The sequence below is a fragment of the Urocampus carinirostris genome, chromosome 1 (genome assembly GCF_059441175.1).
Source record: "Urocampus carinirostris isolate Australia breed hairy pipefish chromosome 1, RoL_Ucar_1.0, whole genome shotgun sequence".
In the NCBI taxonomy this organism is placed as follows: Eukaryota; Metazoa; Chordata; class Actinopteri; order Syngnathiformes; family Syngnathidae; genus Urocampus; species Urocampus carinirostris.
This window is the reverse complement of record NC_142349.1, coordinates 15,680,346-15,693,183: the sequence shown is the minus strand read 5'-3', so window position 1 is coordinate 15,693,183 and position 12,838 is coordinate 15,680,346. Positions and strand designations below refer to the sequence as shown.

Here is a 12,838-nt window from a genome sequence, read left to right as displayed (position 1 = left end):
TCTGAAATGTCAGTTTTAAAGTATGTCTAGGGTGTACATCTATGGTTCAAAACTAGGCTTTTGACTTGATAATAGGGTTTAAAAGCATGTTTACGGTTTCCATTTAAGTCAAGTCAAGTCATTTTTATTTGTATAGCCCTTGATCACAATTAGTCTCTAAGGGCTTCACAAGTTATTACATATAAGAAGTTTAGGTTACTCGTATGCTATAGAGTAGAAGTGAGTTTTAAGCCTAGATTTAAACATTTCCACCGAGGTTGCAGATCGGATCTCAGGGGGAAGAGCATTCCACAACACCGGTGCCCGGATGGAGAACGCTCTCGAACCAGCGGAACACTTCTTGGCTCTTGGGATCACCAGGAGACCGGCGCTCTCGGAACGAAGGCTTCGGGCCGGGACATAGGGGGAGATCAGATCTGAAAGATATGAGGGGGAAAGTCCATGTATGATTTTGTATAGTAGTAGGAGAACCTTAAAATCGCATCTTAGGCTAACAGGGAGCCAATGCAGGTTAGCCAAAATTGGGGTGATGTGATCATACTTTTTTGTCCTTGTTAAAAGCCTCGCTGCAGCATTTTGTACCAGCTGAAGACTCTTGAGTCTGGTCATCGGAAGACCGGAAAGTAGTGCATTACAGTAGTCGAGACGGGAGGTAACAAACGCATGAATTACGATTTCCGCATCCGACTGAGAAAGTATAGGACGAATTTTAGCAATGTTACGGAGATGGAAGAAAGCGGTTCTAGTAATTTTTTACAGATCAAGGTCGAAAATGACACCTAAATTTTTAAGTGAGTCACTCTGTGTGATGTGGCAATTGTCCAAGTTCACTGCGGTTTTAGAGAATAAGTCACGGGACTTAGATGGACCAATAACTAACATTTCAGTCTTTTCAGGGTTAAGACGCAGGAAATTGAGTGACATCCACTCTTTTATCTCAGTGAGGCAGGCCTCCAAAGTTCCACAGTTTAGTGTGGCAGATTCCTCCATCGGGAGATAGAGTTGAGTGTCATCTGCGTAGCAATGGAAACTGATATTATACTTGCGAATAATATCACCTAGTGGAAGCATATAAATGCTGAAGAGAAGGGGGCCAAGCACTGAACCCTGCGGAACACCACAAGTAACACTAAATGGCTCTGATGTCAATTCGCCGTATTTAACGCAGTGTGTCCTATCTGAGAGGTAGGATCTGAACCATAATAGGACGCTTCCTGAGAGACCAATCCATTTTTCCAACCGTTCTAGCAAGATAATATGGTCCACTGTGTCAAATGCAGCACTAAGGTCCAGCAGCAGCAAAAGTGATGATGCGCCCGAGTCCATTGCCCGTAGGAGATCATTGGTTACCTTAATCAGAGCTGTCTCAGTAGAGTGGTTAGCCCTGAATCCTGATTGCATTGATTCAAAGAGATTGTTCTCGGACATGAAATCATATAGCTGCTGTGCCACTACTTTTTCAAGTATTTTAGAAAGAAACGGTGGGTTTGACACAGGTCTATAATTACATAAGTTTTCTGGATCTAGGTTGGGTCGTTTCAGTGTGGGTTTAATGACGGCGGACTTAAAAGCAGCTGGAACTACACCTGAGGAGAGTGATATGTTTAAAATATTTAGAACTGAAGGTGCAAGAACGCCAAAGAGACCTTTAATAAGTGAACCTGGAAGTGGGTCGAACTGGCAAGTCGTTGGTTTGGCCGTATTCACCATCTGTTTAAGATTATCGAGTGACAGTTCACTAAAACGGGACAAAATACCTAGACAGCCACCATGTCGTGCATCTAGAGATTTGAGTGCTTTAGTATGTGTTGAATTAATATTGTCTTTAGCAATTTCTTCCTGTATGCTTTGGATCTTCCTAGTAAAGAAGACCATTATGTCGTGGGCAGAATGGGTGGAGCTATCTGGGATAGTCTGTTGCCTTGTTAGTGATGCTACAGTGTCGAAAAGGACCTTGGGATTGTTCTTTTGTGACGCAATCACCTTCGAAAGGTAGGCTGATTTTGCAGAGGCCAGGGCCGCTTTATACTTCGACAAACTATCACACCAGATTTGATGGAAAACTTCAAGCTTGGTAGCGCGCCATTTAGGGATTCGAACTATGGTTTCAGCTTAATAATAGGGTTTTAAAGCATGTTTAGGATTTCCATTTAGGGTTTCCTACTAGGTTTCAGCTTTTTTTTTGGATTTCCAACTAAGGTTTACGCCTGATACTAAGGTTTGAAAAGTAATAGATTTCTGATGGTTCGTTGCACGGCAAGTGTAAACAACACCGTCTGTGCTAGCCTTTGCTGCTCCCACTCCAGCTTTACTCAGACTAAGGTGTCAGCCTGCTCAATGTATGCTGTGACAAGCGTGACCTCAACCCCCGCCTGTAACATTTAATGGAAAAAGAGCGGCATCAATTGCTCCTCAATTAAGACAGTAATTGGGAGCAAGAATGGTGGCTGACACTTTTACTTGTCACGCCTCTGAATGCCGAAGACTCGAACCCCGGGGCGGCACTGCAGTTGATTTCCCAGCGTTGCAGGTTCGCCGGGTAAAGATGGCCCCAATAATGGCTTCTTTTAACGGCAGTATAGTGGGCTCCCTGTGCGGGAATAAAAAAAGGAGACTCTCAGTCCTAGCCCTGTTTTATTTTTTTTGTATTTTCCCTCGCCTGTTTGTTCTGTTTCTCACTGAAGAGGCGACAACGTTCAGGCAGGCCAAAGATGAGGCGCTCAACGGTGTTAAGTGTTTTCTTTGGCCGTCCCTCTGGCGTCCCTCATCCTAGCCAAAAGTGGCACTTTCTTTATTTGAATTGATGGGGGGGTGTTTTTCAAAGATGTGACCAACTGTACTTGAGGCTAGAGTAAAGGAGAGGATTCCATCATCACCTGCTTGTCTAGCACATGAATGGCCCATCCCCCCTGCACATAATACTAGCACGACTCCACTAAATGTTGCTATCTTTTAAGTTAGAGATGTTATGTTTACCCTCGTAAATAAGCTCTAAAACAAGTATCTAATAGATTTTTATTCATTAATCTATTTGTCGATTCTTTTCAGTCATCTGATTGTACTTGTTTATCTTTAAAGTATTGTCCGGAAAATAAAAAGGTTGTTACTCTCTGGCGCCATCTCCTGGCTTAAAGTCATGATTGCAGACTATGTCAGTTAATTCATCAAGTAAGTGCATTTCTTAGACCTCCTCTTATTTGCTTGGGTTTGAGTTGGCGTTTGGACTGCATTTGAAACTGGCCTTTCCTTACTTTTACAATAGCCATTCTATACTAACAAAAACTGCGATGACAGGCTAAAATCCCATCTCCAAACGCCGCCTCCACCTCCCTCTCCCACTTTCTTGAGTTGCGCGTCCTGGAACAGCGTTGCTGAATATAAAGCGCAATGGAAAAGTAATTTAAAAAGCTTGTAGAACTCAGTTGAGCTTGTTAACACATACTTAATAGATAAATTATTCTAGTTTCAACTTTTTAAGGGAGAGTGTATTTTTAGTGCCTCCCAGTAGTACAAAAACCTTTCTACTATTAAAATAAAAATCCTTTATTTGTATATTATGCAAAAATACATAAACTATAATATAAACGTTATTTAAAACATTTTTTTAAAAAACATAGGTCGAGAAATTTGTATTTCACTGAGGCCGTGGAATCCAGTCTTAGATCGGGCTTTCTTCTTCCGGCAGCTTGCCGCCACGCTCAGTTGCGTATCACTGGCCCTCGCTCGTACCAGACAACACATTGCCATCTAGTGATCAGAAATTACACATTGGGGCCTCAAGGACACCTCAAATGATGCACCCCACCTTTAAATAAATGTTTTATGAATTAAATGTAATGTATCTCGTAAAGCTGTACAATTGACCTTTTCGTTTTAGATTTGGGTGTGGAATTCAGTGGCCCAAATGACAATGAACTCAATTTTGAGTGGACAGTTTGTGATAATACCTCTGTATGTGTATTGTATTTGTTTTCACTAAACTGTTGTTTAATACAAATAAAATGAAATGAAAAATACACTAGCGTTCAAAGGTTTGGGGTCAGTAGAAATTCCCATTCTTTGATAAATGATTTTTATGTTTTTCAAACAAAAAACATTATTTCTTAATGTCTGAATAGATAAAAAAATAGTAACCTTTTAACATACTTCTAGCATGTTTTTTATTGCTAAAACTGTTTTTATCATGGTATACACATTATTTATTTACTTCTCTCTGTGTACCTCAATTATGAAAGACCCTTAGTGTATAACAACTCATTCAAATGTCAGACGTTTCTTTCATTGGGAAAGTGTGGATGCCAGCCAATTTTTGCTATTGTCACTCATTTTTGAAGGGATACATACAGTATGTAAGATTAAGTTCTCCAGCTATTTAAACATTGGAGATATTAAACAAAAGCTTAGACCCTCATCTTTCATTAAGTATTTTTCTATCATTTATTATTGTTTATAAACAACAGTTGAATAGTGTCTTAACAATACTTGTTTAGAGGAATACTTCTGAGAAAAACAGCTCTTTGTGAAAGGATGCATATTACGCAGAACTTTCACTTTGGGGCTTTTTTTTGTCATATGTTAAACCTCCAATATTCTAACAAACCTTTCCATAATCACAAGTGCACTTATATTATATTGTTATATTGTTTTAGTGCAAAAACACTGAAATCAAAAATGAACTTGTAAGAACTTTTCACTGCCCGATATTTTGGGTGAGTCACTTGGAGACTGCATTTTCAATTACTGGATAGAAGAAGCAAAGCAACACAAATAAGTGGGGGCTTCGATCAACGTAATTCCTGACATCTAATTAAGATTCATAATACTCAATACCGTCCCCAGAGACTTTGGATTGACTGCTAAGCAGCACCCAAGCCTATAGAATGATAATAAAAATAAAAAAAACTTACATGTTGGCACTCAGGGACAATGCTTCTGAAAATGTATTTATACGTTATGGCACTGAGTGAGTTAATCGTCTTCCATATACATAAGCCAAACTCTGATTTTGCATCTCCATTTTTCTTCTTTCCCTCTTTCATTTTTTTTTCTCCACAGCTGAAGAGGACAACTTCATAAAGATTGTTTTCCTTTTTTCCTCGAGCAGGTCTTGCCAGCGCCGCACCCTCGGGGATGGCCAAAACGAGAGGGGCGGAGGTCGGGTCGAGAGCGTGTTGTTGGTTGTGGGGCATGGGGCTGGGCAAAGCTGTTTATGTGAAAGCGAATTTAAAAGCTAGTCAAGGCAATGGTCCATTTCTCGCATTTCAGTCACTTAAGGAGCTAATAACAAGACAAGTTAGGCAAGAGAAAGGCCAGCGTTCTATTGAATTTCTCTTTATTTTTTGTCCCTGCTCCTTTGGTTCTCCTTTCCCTCCCTTTTTCTCTCTCTTTCCACTGTCTATTTTTATCTCTCTTCTTTTTTCCGACGCTTGAATAGAAGTGGATCAAAAAGGTAACGACCGCTATGAACATAACAACCACAGCTCGCCCCTTCCTCCCCCTCCTCCTACCCTGTCCTCCCCCATAACAACCCAGCACCTTGTGTTCTGTGCTCATGATGTCCAGCCCCCTCACCCCGTCGTCGTTTTTCTGTTTCTAGTTTGAGTTCATAACCAAAAAGTCTAAAATCCTTCTAGATGTCCACGTGATGGCAGCGGGCTGAAAATCACACACACCCACTGGCCCCGTTTCAAAACGATCGATGAGAGATAAACCAGACATGGGTTCATATCTTTGCTCTAATAAGCACTCACACTGTAGGACGTGCATCTTTTATATTTTCACTCAAAAAGACATTCCCGTCATTTGTTTGTCCGATCGACACGCTAACAGGCGAGGCGATTCCACATCTCCGTGTTGCTTGTCGTACACGCCTCATTATTTTTACCTTGTGTCTTTCATCAGCCTTCTTTTTCTCTCATCTTCCTTCCATTGGTTTATCTCTCAGCTTGTCTTTCACAAAGGCAGCATCAATTTGCACACGCCCCACCTCGATCCTCTTCTCTTCTTTCTACAGTGTGTCACCGCCACCACCTCTTTGCTTTTTTACGGCTTTTCCAAAGTGAACCTGCAACCCCAGTCGCCCTTTTCTCTAGCCGCACACACGGGGTCCAAAGAGGACGAGAAAAACGGTATATGCGCTATACTCCAGGAGCACTCCAAGCTCCTTGTAATGCAGCCGGTGGCCTCCTGAAGAGCCCCAATCAGCTTCAATCACACGCATCTCTAAAGAAAAAGGCCGGTAGGCTCGCTCTTCAAGGTTCGAGGCGAGCAGTCCCTATCAACGCGTCCCCTACAGGGTCCAAAATGTCGCTTAAAACTTTGGGAATGTACTGATTAGAAGGGACTAGATTTTTTTTTTCTTTTTCATTACTTCCTACAAGAAAAGAACTAGACAGAAGTTTACAAGGACAAGACGAGTTCTATTTTTCCGCTGGTATGAATTCAGCTGTGATTAGAATTGCCGAAGCTACCGAGGCTTACCTTTACTCACATGTTTAACAAGCCTTTTATTTTATATTCTCCCAATTAAAGATCTTTGTTAGCGGAAGGATATGTAAGTGCTCCGAAGGGCCTCAAGGTGCGCTAAAGGAACAAGTTAAATATCCCAATTACCACTGGCCAGTTGGAGAACAAAATTTAAAAAACTTGATTACCGAAAAAATCCGGCTTTGTACAGGTGCTTGAAATCATTAAAAATGCTTGAGTTGTAATGTGTTTTCAGGGAGTGAATAGTGCTGGAATTTTGGGTGAAGTTTTGTAAATGCTTTAAATTGTTACCCAGTTTTTCAACAAATCTACTTAAAGCTGATGCAGAGCCTGCTCTCTTTGCTTTGCCATTGCATTTTTTCAGTCGTGATTGACGGCAGCTCGCATTAGTTTTTATGGCATTGGCCTATGATGCGTCATCGTCCCCTATGGGATGCGCCCAAGAGGACAGGTGCATGCTACACCTAAACAGGGCATTATGGAATGTGTATTATTGCAATGATTTAGTATTGATTATGGAAATTCATTATGGTCCATGCAAAAAATTAAGTAGCATTTCGCAGTGGTAAATTATGATTAAAAAAATGTTAAACGAAAAATGTAAGCTACATATCACAGTCATTTTTAACCAACACTTTTACAGGGAGAGATCTGTCTCAGAAATTGTTACACACATCTTCACAAATATTTACTCAAGATCTTAAACTCGTGTCTTCATAAATGTACACGCAAGATTAAAATACGCGATTCACATCAGATTTTTTCTTCGAATGATACTAGGAAATTGACTTTAAATGTCCTTCAAATTTGATCAAATTTGGCCATGGAAAAGGTGTCAGATAAAAAAAAATAAAAAGAAAATCTATCATAGACAAAGGAGCAAATCACAAGTCTGGCATTAAACTAGCAGGGCAACTAGAAATGTCTAAATCCTCTCATTAAAACTAAGGAGATCCAGTTCTTGTCAGTCACAGACTTTAGTCTAACACGTATTCCCCATGGGTTTGTCGAATTTGACCCGAGGGATTAGTGGGCTACATATCTGTTCTTCTTTTTCGAAGCTGTGGATAATATCATAAAAGTTTCTACTCGTCAATTGGTTGCTTTGTTGTAAAAGTAAGGATTTTCTACTTTTGTTACAAATTTGTATTTTTCATATGCCATTGAGCCTTTTTCTCACAGTATGCGGAAATATCTGCCAAGCCTAGACAGTTATTGTTTGCCGCATCTCGCACATCTCCTTTCCGGGTCAAATTTGGCCCAAATCATATTGTTGTACTTGATGGTGACATCCAATTTTCGCAGTAGTCAGATTTAGATCATAGTTGTGTTTTTCCATTTGCATGTTTATGGTTAAGAGTTAACCCCATAAACATGGAATTTGGGGATAAGACAATTGAAAGGGGCGGAACATAAGCAGTGTCACTAAGCAAATAGAAGTCATTTCCACTTTAACTTTGACATAAAATAAAACATAATTGTATCCATGTCACTTACCACCATTAGTTACTGTGTTTTTTTCCTCCTAGCTACAAAAAAAGAGTTCCGTAGCTGCATGCCGTATGTTTACAAATGACGTTCTACGTTGTTTGCCAGAAGCATGGACTTACAATTGTGAAACACAATTATAGCATTTTTGCCGTGGGGACACAAAATAAAATGAAAACCTTGCTGACAAATTAACCAGTTCACTTGAGACCTGTTAATCGAGTTAGCCACAGTAAGCGTATACAATTCATTTACATTGGCTTGCGAAACTATTTGGCCCCCTTGAACTTTGTGACCTATTGCCACATTTCAGACTTCAAACATCAAGATATAAAACTATAATTTCTTGTGAAGCATCAACAACAAGTGGGACACATTCATGAAGTGGAACACACTTTATTGGATATTTTAACAAATAAAAAACGAAAAAGTGGGTGTACAAAATTATTCAACCCCTTTACTCTCAGTGCAGCAAACTGTCCAGAAGTTCAGTAAGGATCTCTGAATGATTCAATGTTGATCTAAATGACTAACGATGATAAATGGAATCCAGCCTGTGTGTAATCAAGTCTCTGTATGAATGCACTTGCACTCTGATAGTCTCAGAGGTATGTTTAAAGCGCAGAGAGCATCAGGAAGAACGGGGAACACACCAGGCAGGTCCGACATACTGTCGTGGAGAGGTTTTCAGGTGGATTTGTATAAAAAAAAGATTTCCCAAGCTTTAAAAATCCCAAGGAGCCCTGTACAAGCAAAAATATTGAAAAGGAAGAAGTATCAGACCACTGCGAAACTACCAAGATCGGGCCGTCCCTCTAAACATTCAGCTCATACAAGAAGAAAACTGATCAGAGATGCAGCCAAGAGGCCCATGATCACTCTGGATGAACTGCAGAGGTCTACAGCTGAGGTGGGAGAATCTGTCCATAGGACAACAATCAGTCGTATACTGCACAAATCTGGCTTTTATGGAAGAGTGGCAAGAATATAGCCATTTCTTAAAGATATCCATAAAAAGTGGCGTTTAAAGTTTACCAGAAGCGAGCTAGGAGACACACCAAACATGTGGAAGAAGGTACCCTGGTCAGATGAGACCAAAATCTAACTTTTTGGCAACAATGCAAGACGTTATGTTTGGCTTAAAAGCAGCACAGCTCATCACCCTCAACACACCATCCCTACAGTCAAGCATGGTGGTGGCAGCATCATAGTTTGGGCCTGCAGGGACAGGGAAGGTGGTTAAAAATGATGGGAAGATGGATGGAGCCAAATACAGGACCATTCTGGAAAAAAAACCTAATGGAGTCCGCAAAAGACCTGAAACTGGGACGTAGATTTGTCTTCCAACAAGACAATGACCCAAAACAAAGCAAAACCTGCAATGGAATGGCTCACCAAAAACATATCAAGGTGTTAGAATGGCCAAGTCAAAGTCCAGACCTCAATGTAATTGAGAATCTGTGGAAAGAACTGAAAACTGCTGCTCACAAATGCTTTCCATCCAACTTCACTGAGTTTGAGCTGTTTTGCAATGAGGAATGGGCAAAAATATCAGTTTATCGATGTGCAAAACTGATAAAGACATACCCCAAGCGAATTGCAGCTGTAATCGCAGCAAAAGGTGGCTCTAAAAAGTATTAACTCAATGGGGCTGAATAATTATGCACACCCACATTTTCGTTTTTTTTTTTATTAAAAATGTTTAAAATATCCAATAAAGTGTGTTCAACTTAATATTGTGTCCCACTTATTGTTGATTCTTCACAAGAAATTACAGTTTTAGATCTTTATGTTTAAAGTATAACATATGGCAAAAGGTCACAAAGTTCAAGGGGGCCAAATAGTTTCGCAAGCCACTGTATGTACTACAATCCAAAGTTCTTTGAGTAATCCGAATATAAAAGGCCTAACCCAGGGATATCAAACGCAGTTTGGCTCTGGGGCCAGTTTCAGACTTTCTGTTTTCAGGTTTTCATCTGAAAAAGAATGTAAACTCCATATTTTTTCCCAGTGCTATGCATTCAACCTAGCCTACATAGTATTATTATGGATGACAAGGGTTTTTTTTCTAAACACAACACATTTATTCGCAACCAATGGGGAAAAAGATTATTATGTTTGGCATTGAAATTTTTAAGTGGTTCATTTGAGCTATTAGAGCAGGGGTGTCAAACATGCGGCCCGGGGGCCAGGTCAGGCCCGCTAAGGGATTGAATCCGGCCCGCGAGACAACGCTCAGTGAAGCACAAGGGAAAACGAGCTGCAGGTTGAAATAAGTCCACTTGATGTTGCCAAAGCCATGTGCCTCTCACAAAGACAGTGTACTTGTATTCCTTTCTTTCTCTCTCTCTCTCTCTCTCTCTCTCTCTCTCTCTCTCTCTCTCTCTCTCTCTCTCTTTTCCTCCGTTTTTCTCTCACCCTCTGTGTCTCTCTATCACTTTCTGTGTCTCTTTCTCTTTCTTTGTTTCTCTTTGTCTCTTTTTCTCTATGTGTCTTTTTACCTTCTTTTGCCCCCTCTTCCATTTTTCCTTTTCTCTCTTTCGCTCTCTCCTGCTTTCCCCTTCTCTCCTTCTCCCATTCTCTCTTTCTCTCCTTCTCTTTTCTTTCCTTCCCTCTTTCTCTCTTTCTATTTCTCTTTGGATATCATTATTTTTCTCTCTTTCTTTCCCCCTCTCTCACTATTTGTCTTTATATCTTTTTTGTTTCTCACATTCTCTCTCTCTCTTCTCTCTCTCTTTCTCCCTTTCTCTCTTTCATTGTCCCACCCTCTCTCTTTTTCTCTCCTTCACTTTGTCTTATTTCTTTCTCTCTTTTCCTTCCCCTTTAATATACTAGTCCGGCCCCCGGGAGAATGTTTGTTCTATCGTGTGGCCCCCGAGGTAAAATGAGTTTGACACCCCTGTATTAGAGTTTTACACATAAACCGACTCATGCCATACAAACTCAACACTGCCCTCATGCTGCAGGAGAGAGCAATTTGTTTTCATTATATATCTTTCATAACTTTTAATAGGAATGAGTTAGAGACTGGGATCCAGCCCGCAGGGCATATGGTTGACATGCCTGGGTTAACCTAACAGTCTTTATCGGAATTCCAGTTAACATATTCAGATTTTTGCGCTGGTCTGCATGGTCTTACATACCTCATTTATACAAAATATTCTGATGTTGATCCGATTTTGCACGTAAAAATACCGAGAGTCATAGCAGCCTACATCTTTTCCCATTGTCGAATGTTACTGAATCAATAGTCGTCAGTCTAGTACAATGCAACCTTTGTTCAGCCTCCGTCATCTCTATTTGCAACGGCAGTGTCAATAACGACGTGACAGAAAGAAGCATAAGCATGGAAGGAAGTTTTTGTTATGTCTGAAATCATGTTTCAATTTTAAAATAATTGTTTCCAAAACAAATAATGCTAACCAGGTGGTTGCATCTGCATCTGTATTTGCTTCTTTAAAATGTTAGTTGGTGATGACCAGGTCTCTTCATCTGCACATGCAAGTCTTTATGGAGTCATTTTTTCATGGACAGTTTCAGGTAGCAACTTCTATGTAAAGCAAATAATTCCTCGAACCCAATTAGTCTCAAAACTATAACTGAACAAGGATACTACCTAGTTCAACGTTCAGTTGGGCTGGATAAATATCCCGTTTCCTATATTGGTGAGCTGGCCGGGGTATTTTACTGACGAAGTAACAAAAAGTGAATGCCAAAAAAAAAAATAGATGCTACCTTTGCATCAATAAAAGCTAACTATATTAAATAAGCCATACAAGGTAAGACCCAACTAAACAAATAACAGTAATGAAAAATCTAAAATGCCTGGCGTCGATATAAATAAAAATTGACTGGGCCTGCAGTATATCATTATGTGTTATTAAAACTAACTAAATATGAAAAAATACAATACAAATCTTGTTAAAAGGTCAAAATAACCACTGCACAATCCAAAACTGTTATAATCTCTACATTGATATATATGTAAATATTGACTGCAACTTCAGTATGATATTTTCAAACCAATGAAATAAAATCCATACAAATCAAGTTAAAACATAAATAAATAACCATACAGCGCAATCTTACGGTTATTACTCCTTACATAGAGATATAGAAAAATGACTGTGGCTGCAGTGTATCAGTTAGCATCCAACTTTATTTTTCCTTTATCAGAAATCCTTACTCAGGTATGATGATTATATATATTTTTTTTTTATATAATTTGAGCGCATTACTATGTTTGCCTAACATTATAGTGGTACCGCCATCCCTGTGGTAGCATGTCTTCCAAGTGTTTGGGTTTTCCCCGAGCGCTTCGGTTTCATCACACATCCCAACAACATGTGTAATATGTAACGGGACCCAGGTGGATGGTCTAGCTCCAGCTCGTGTTACACATTTGTTTTATATATTTTTGTTTTTTGTTGTTGTTGTTTTACCTCGTCTGCAAAATAGATGGTAAATGTCATTCTCACACGTGACATTAAGGATTATTTATTGAGCAAGTCTCATTAAATCACATGAGATCCCTTTTAACATATAAATTCAAAATAATATTGCCATCAATCAATACTTTTCAAGAATCAATTAACAAAACACCATAACTGCACCTTCCAAAACAACCCACCTTTTGTAATTTGGCACCAAAATATACATATTTACATCACAGTACACTCTTAAATTAGTCCAGCATAACATAGCATACCTCACCCAAGGCCCCATTTGTAGCTTATGCTAACGGACGACTCTCTCGTACTATTTCACTTTTTGAAAACTTTACAGACATCACAAACAACTTTTACAAACATATTTTCACATATTATCATCCTCACATTAAGTGTGTTACCAGTATATACATCTC

General features: G+C 39.6%; 1 protein-coding gene across 11 annotated transcripts in view; it reads left to right on the top strand.

Annotated features, from left to right (window-relative positions):
• adgrl1a (adhesion G protein-coupled receptor L1a) overlaps positions 1-12,838 on the top strand; it is a 278,192-nt gene that overhangs the window by 181,030 nt on the left and 84,324 nt on the right. For 9 of the 11 annotated variants that reach the window (XM_088328480.1, XM_088328459.1, XM_088328453.1 and 6 more), the window contains one exon: positions 5,435-5,449. The exons of the other annotated variants lie outside the window; for them this stretch is intronic. In XM_088328480.1, the coding sequence (XP_088184606.1) occupies positions 5,435-5,449 (15 nt within the window). The remainder of the gene's footprint in view (positions 1-5,434; positions 5,450-12,838) is intronic. 11 annotated transcript variants of the gene reach the window in all.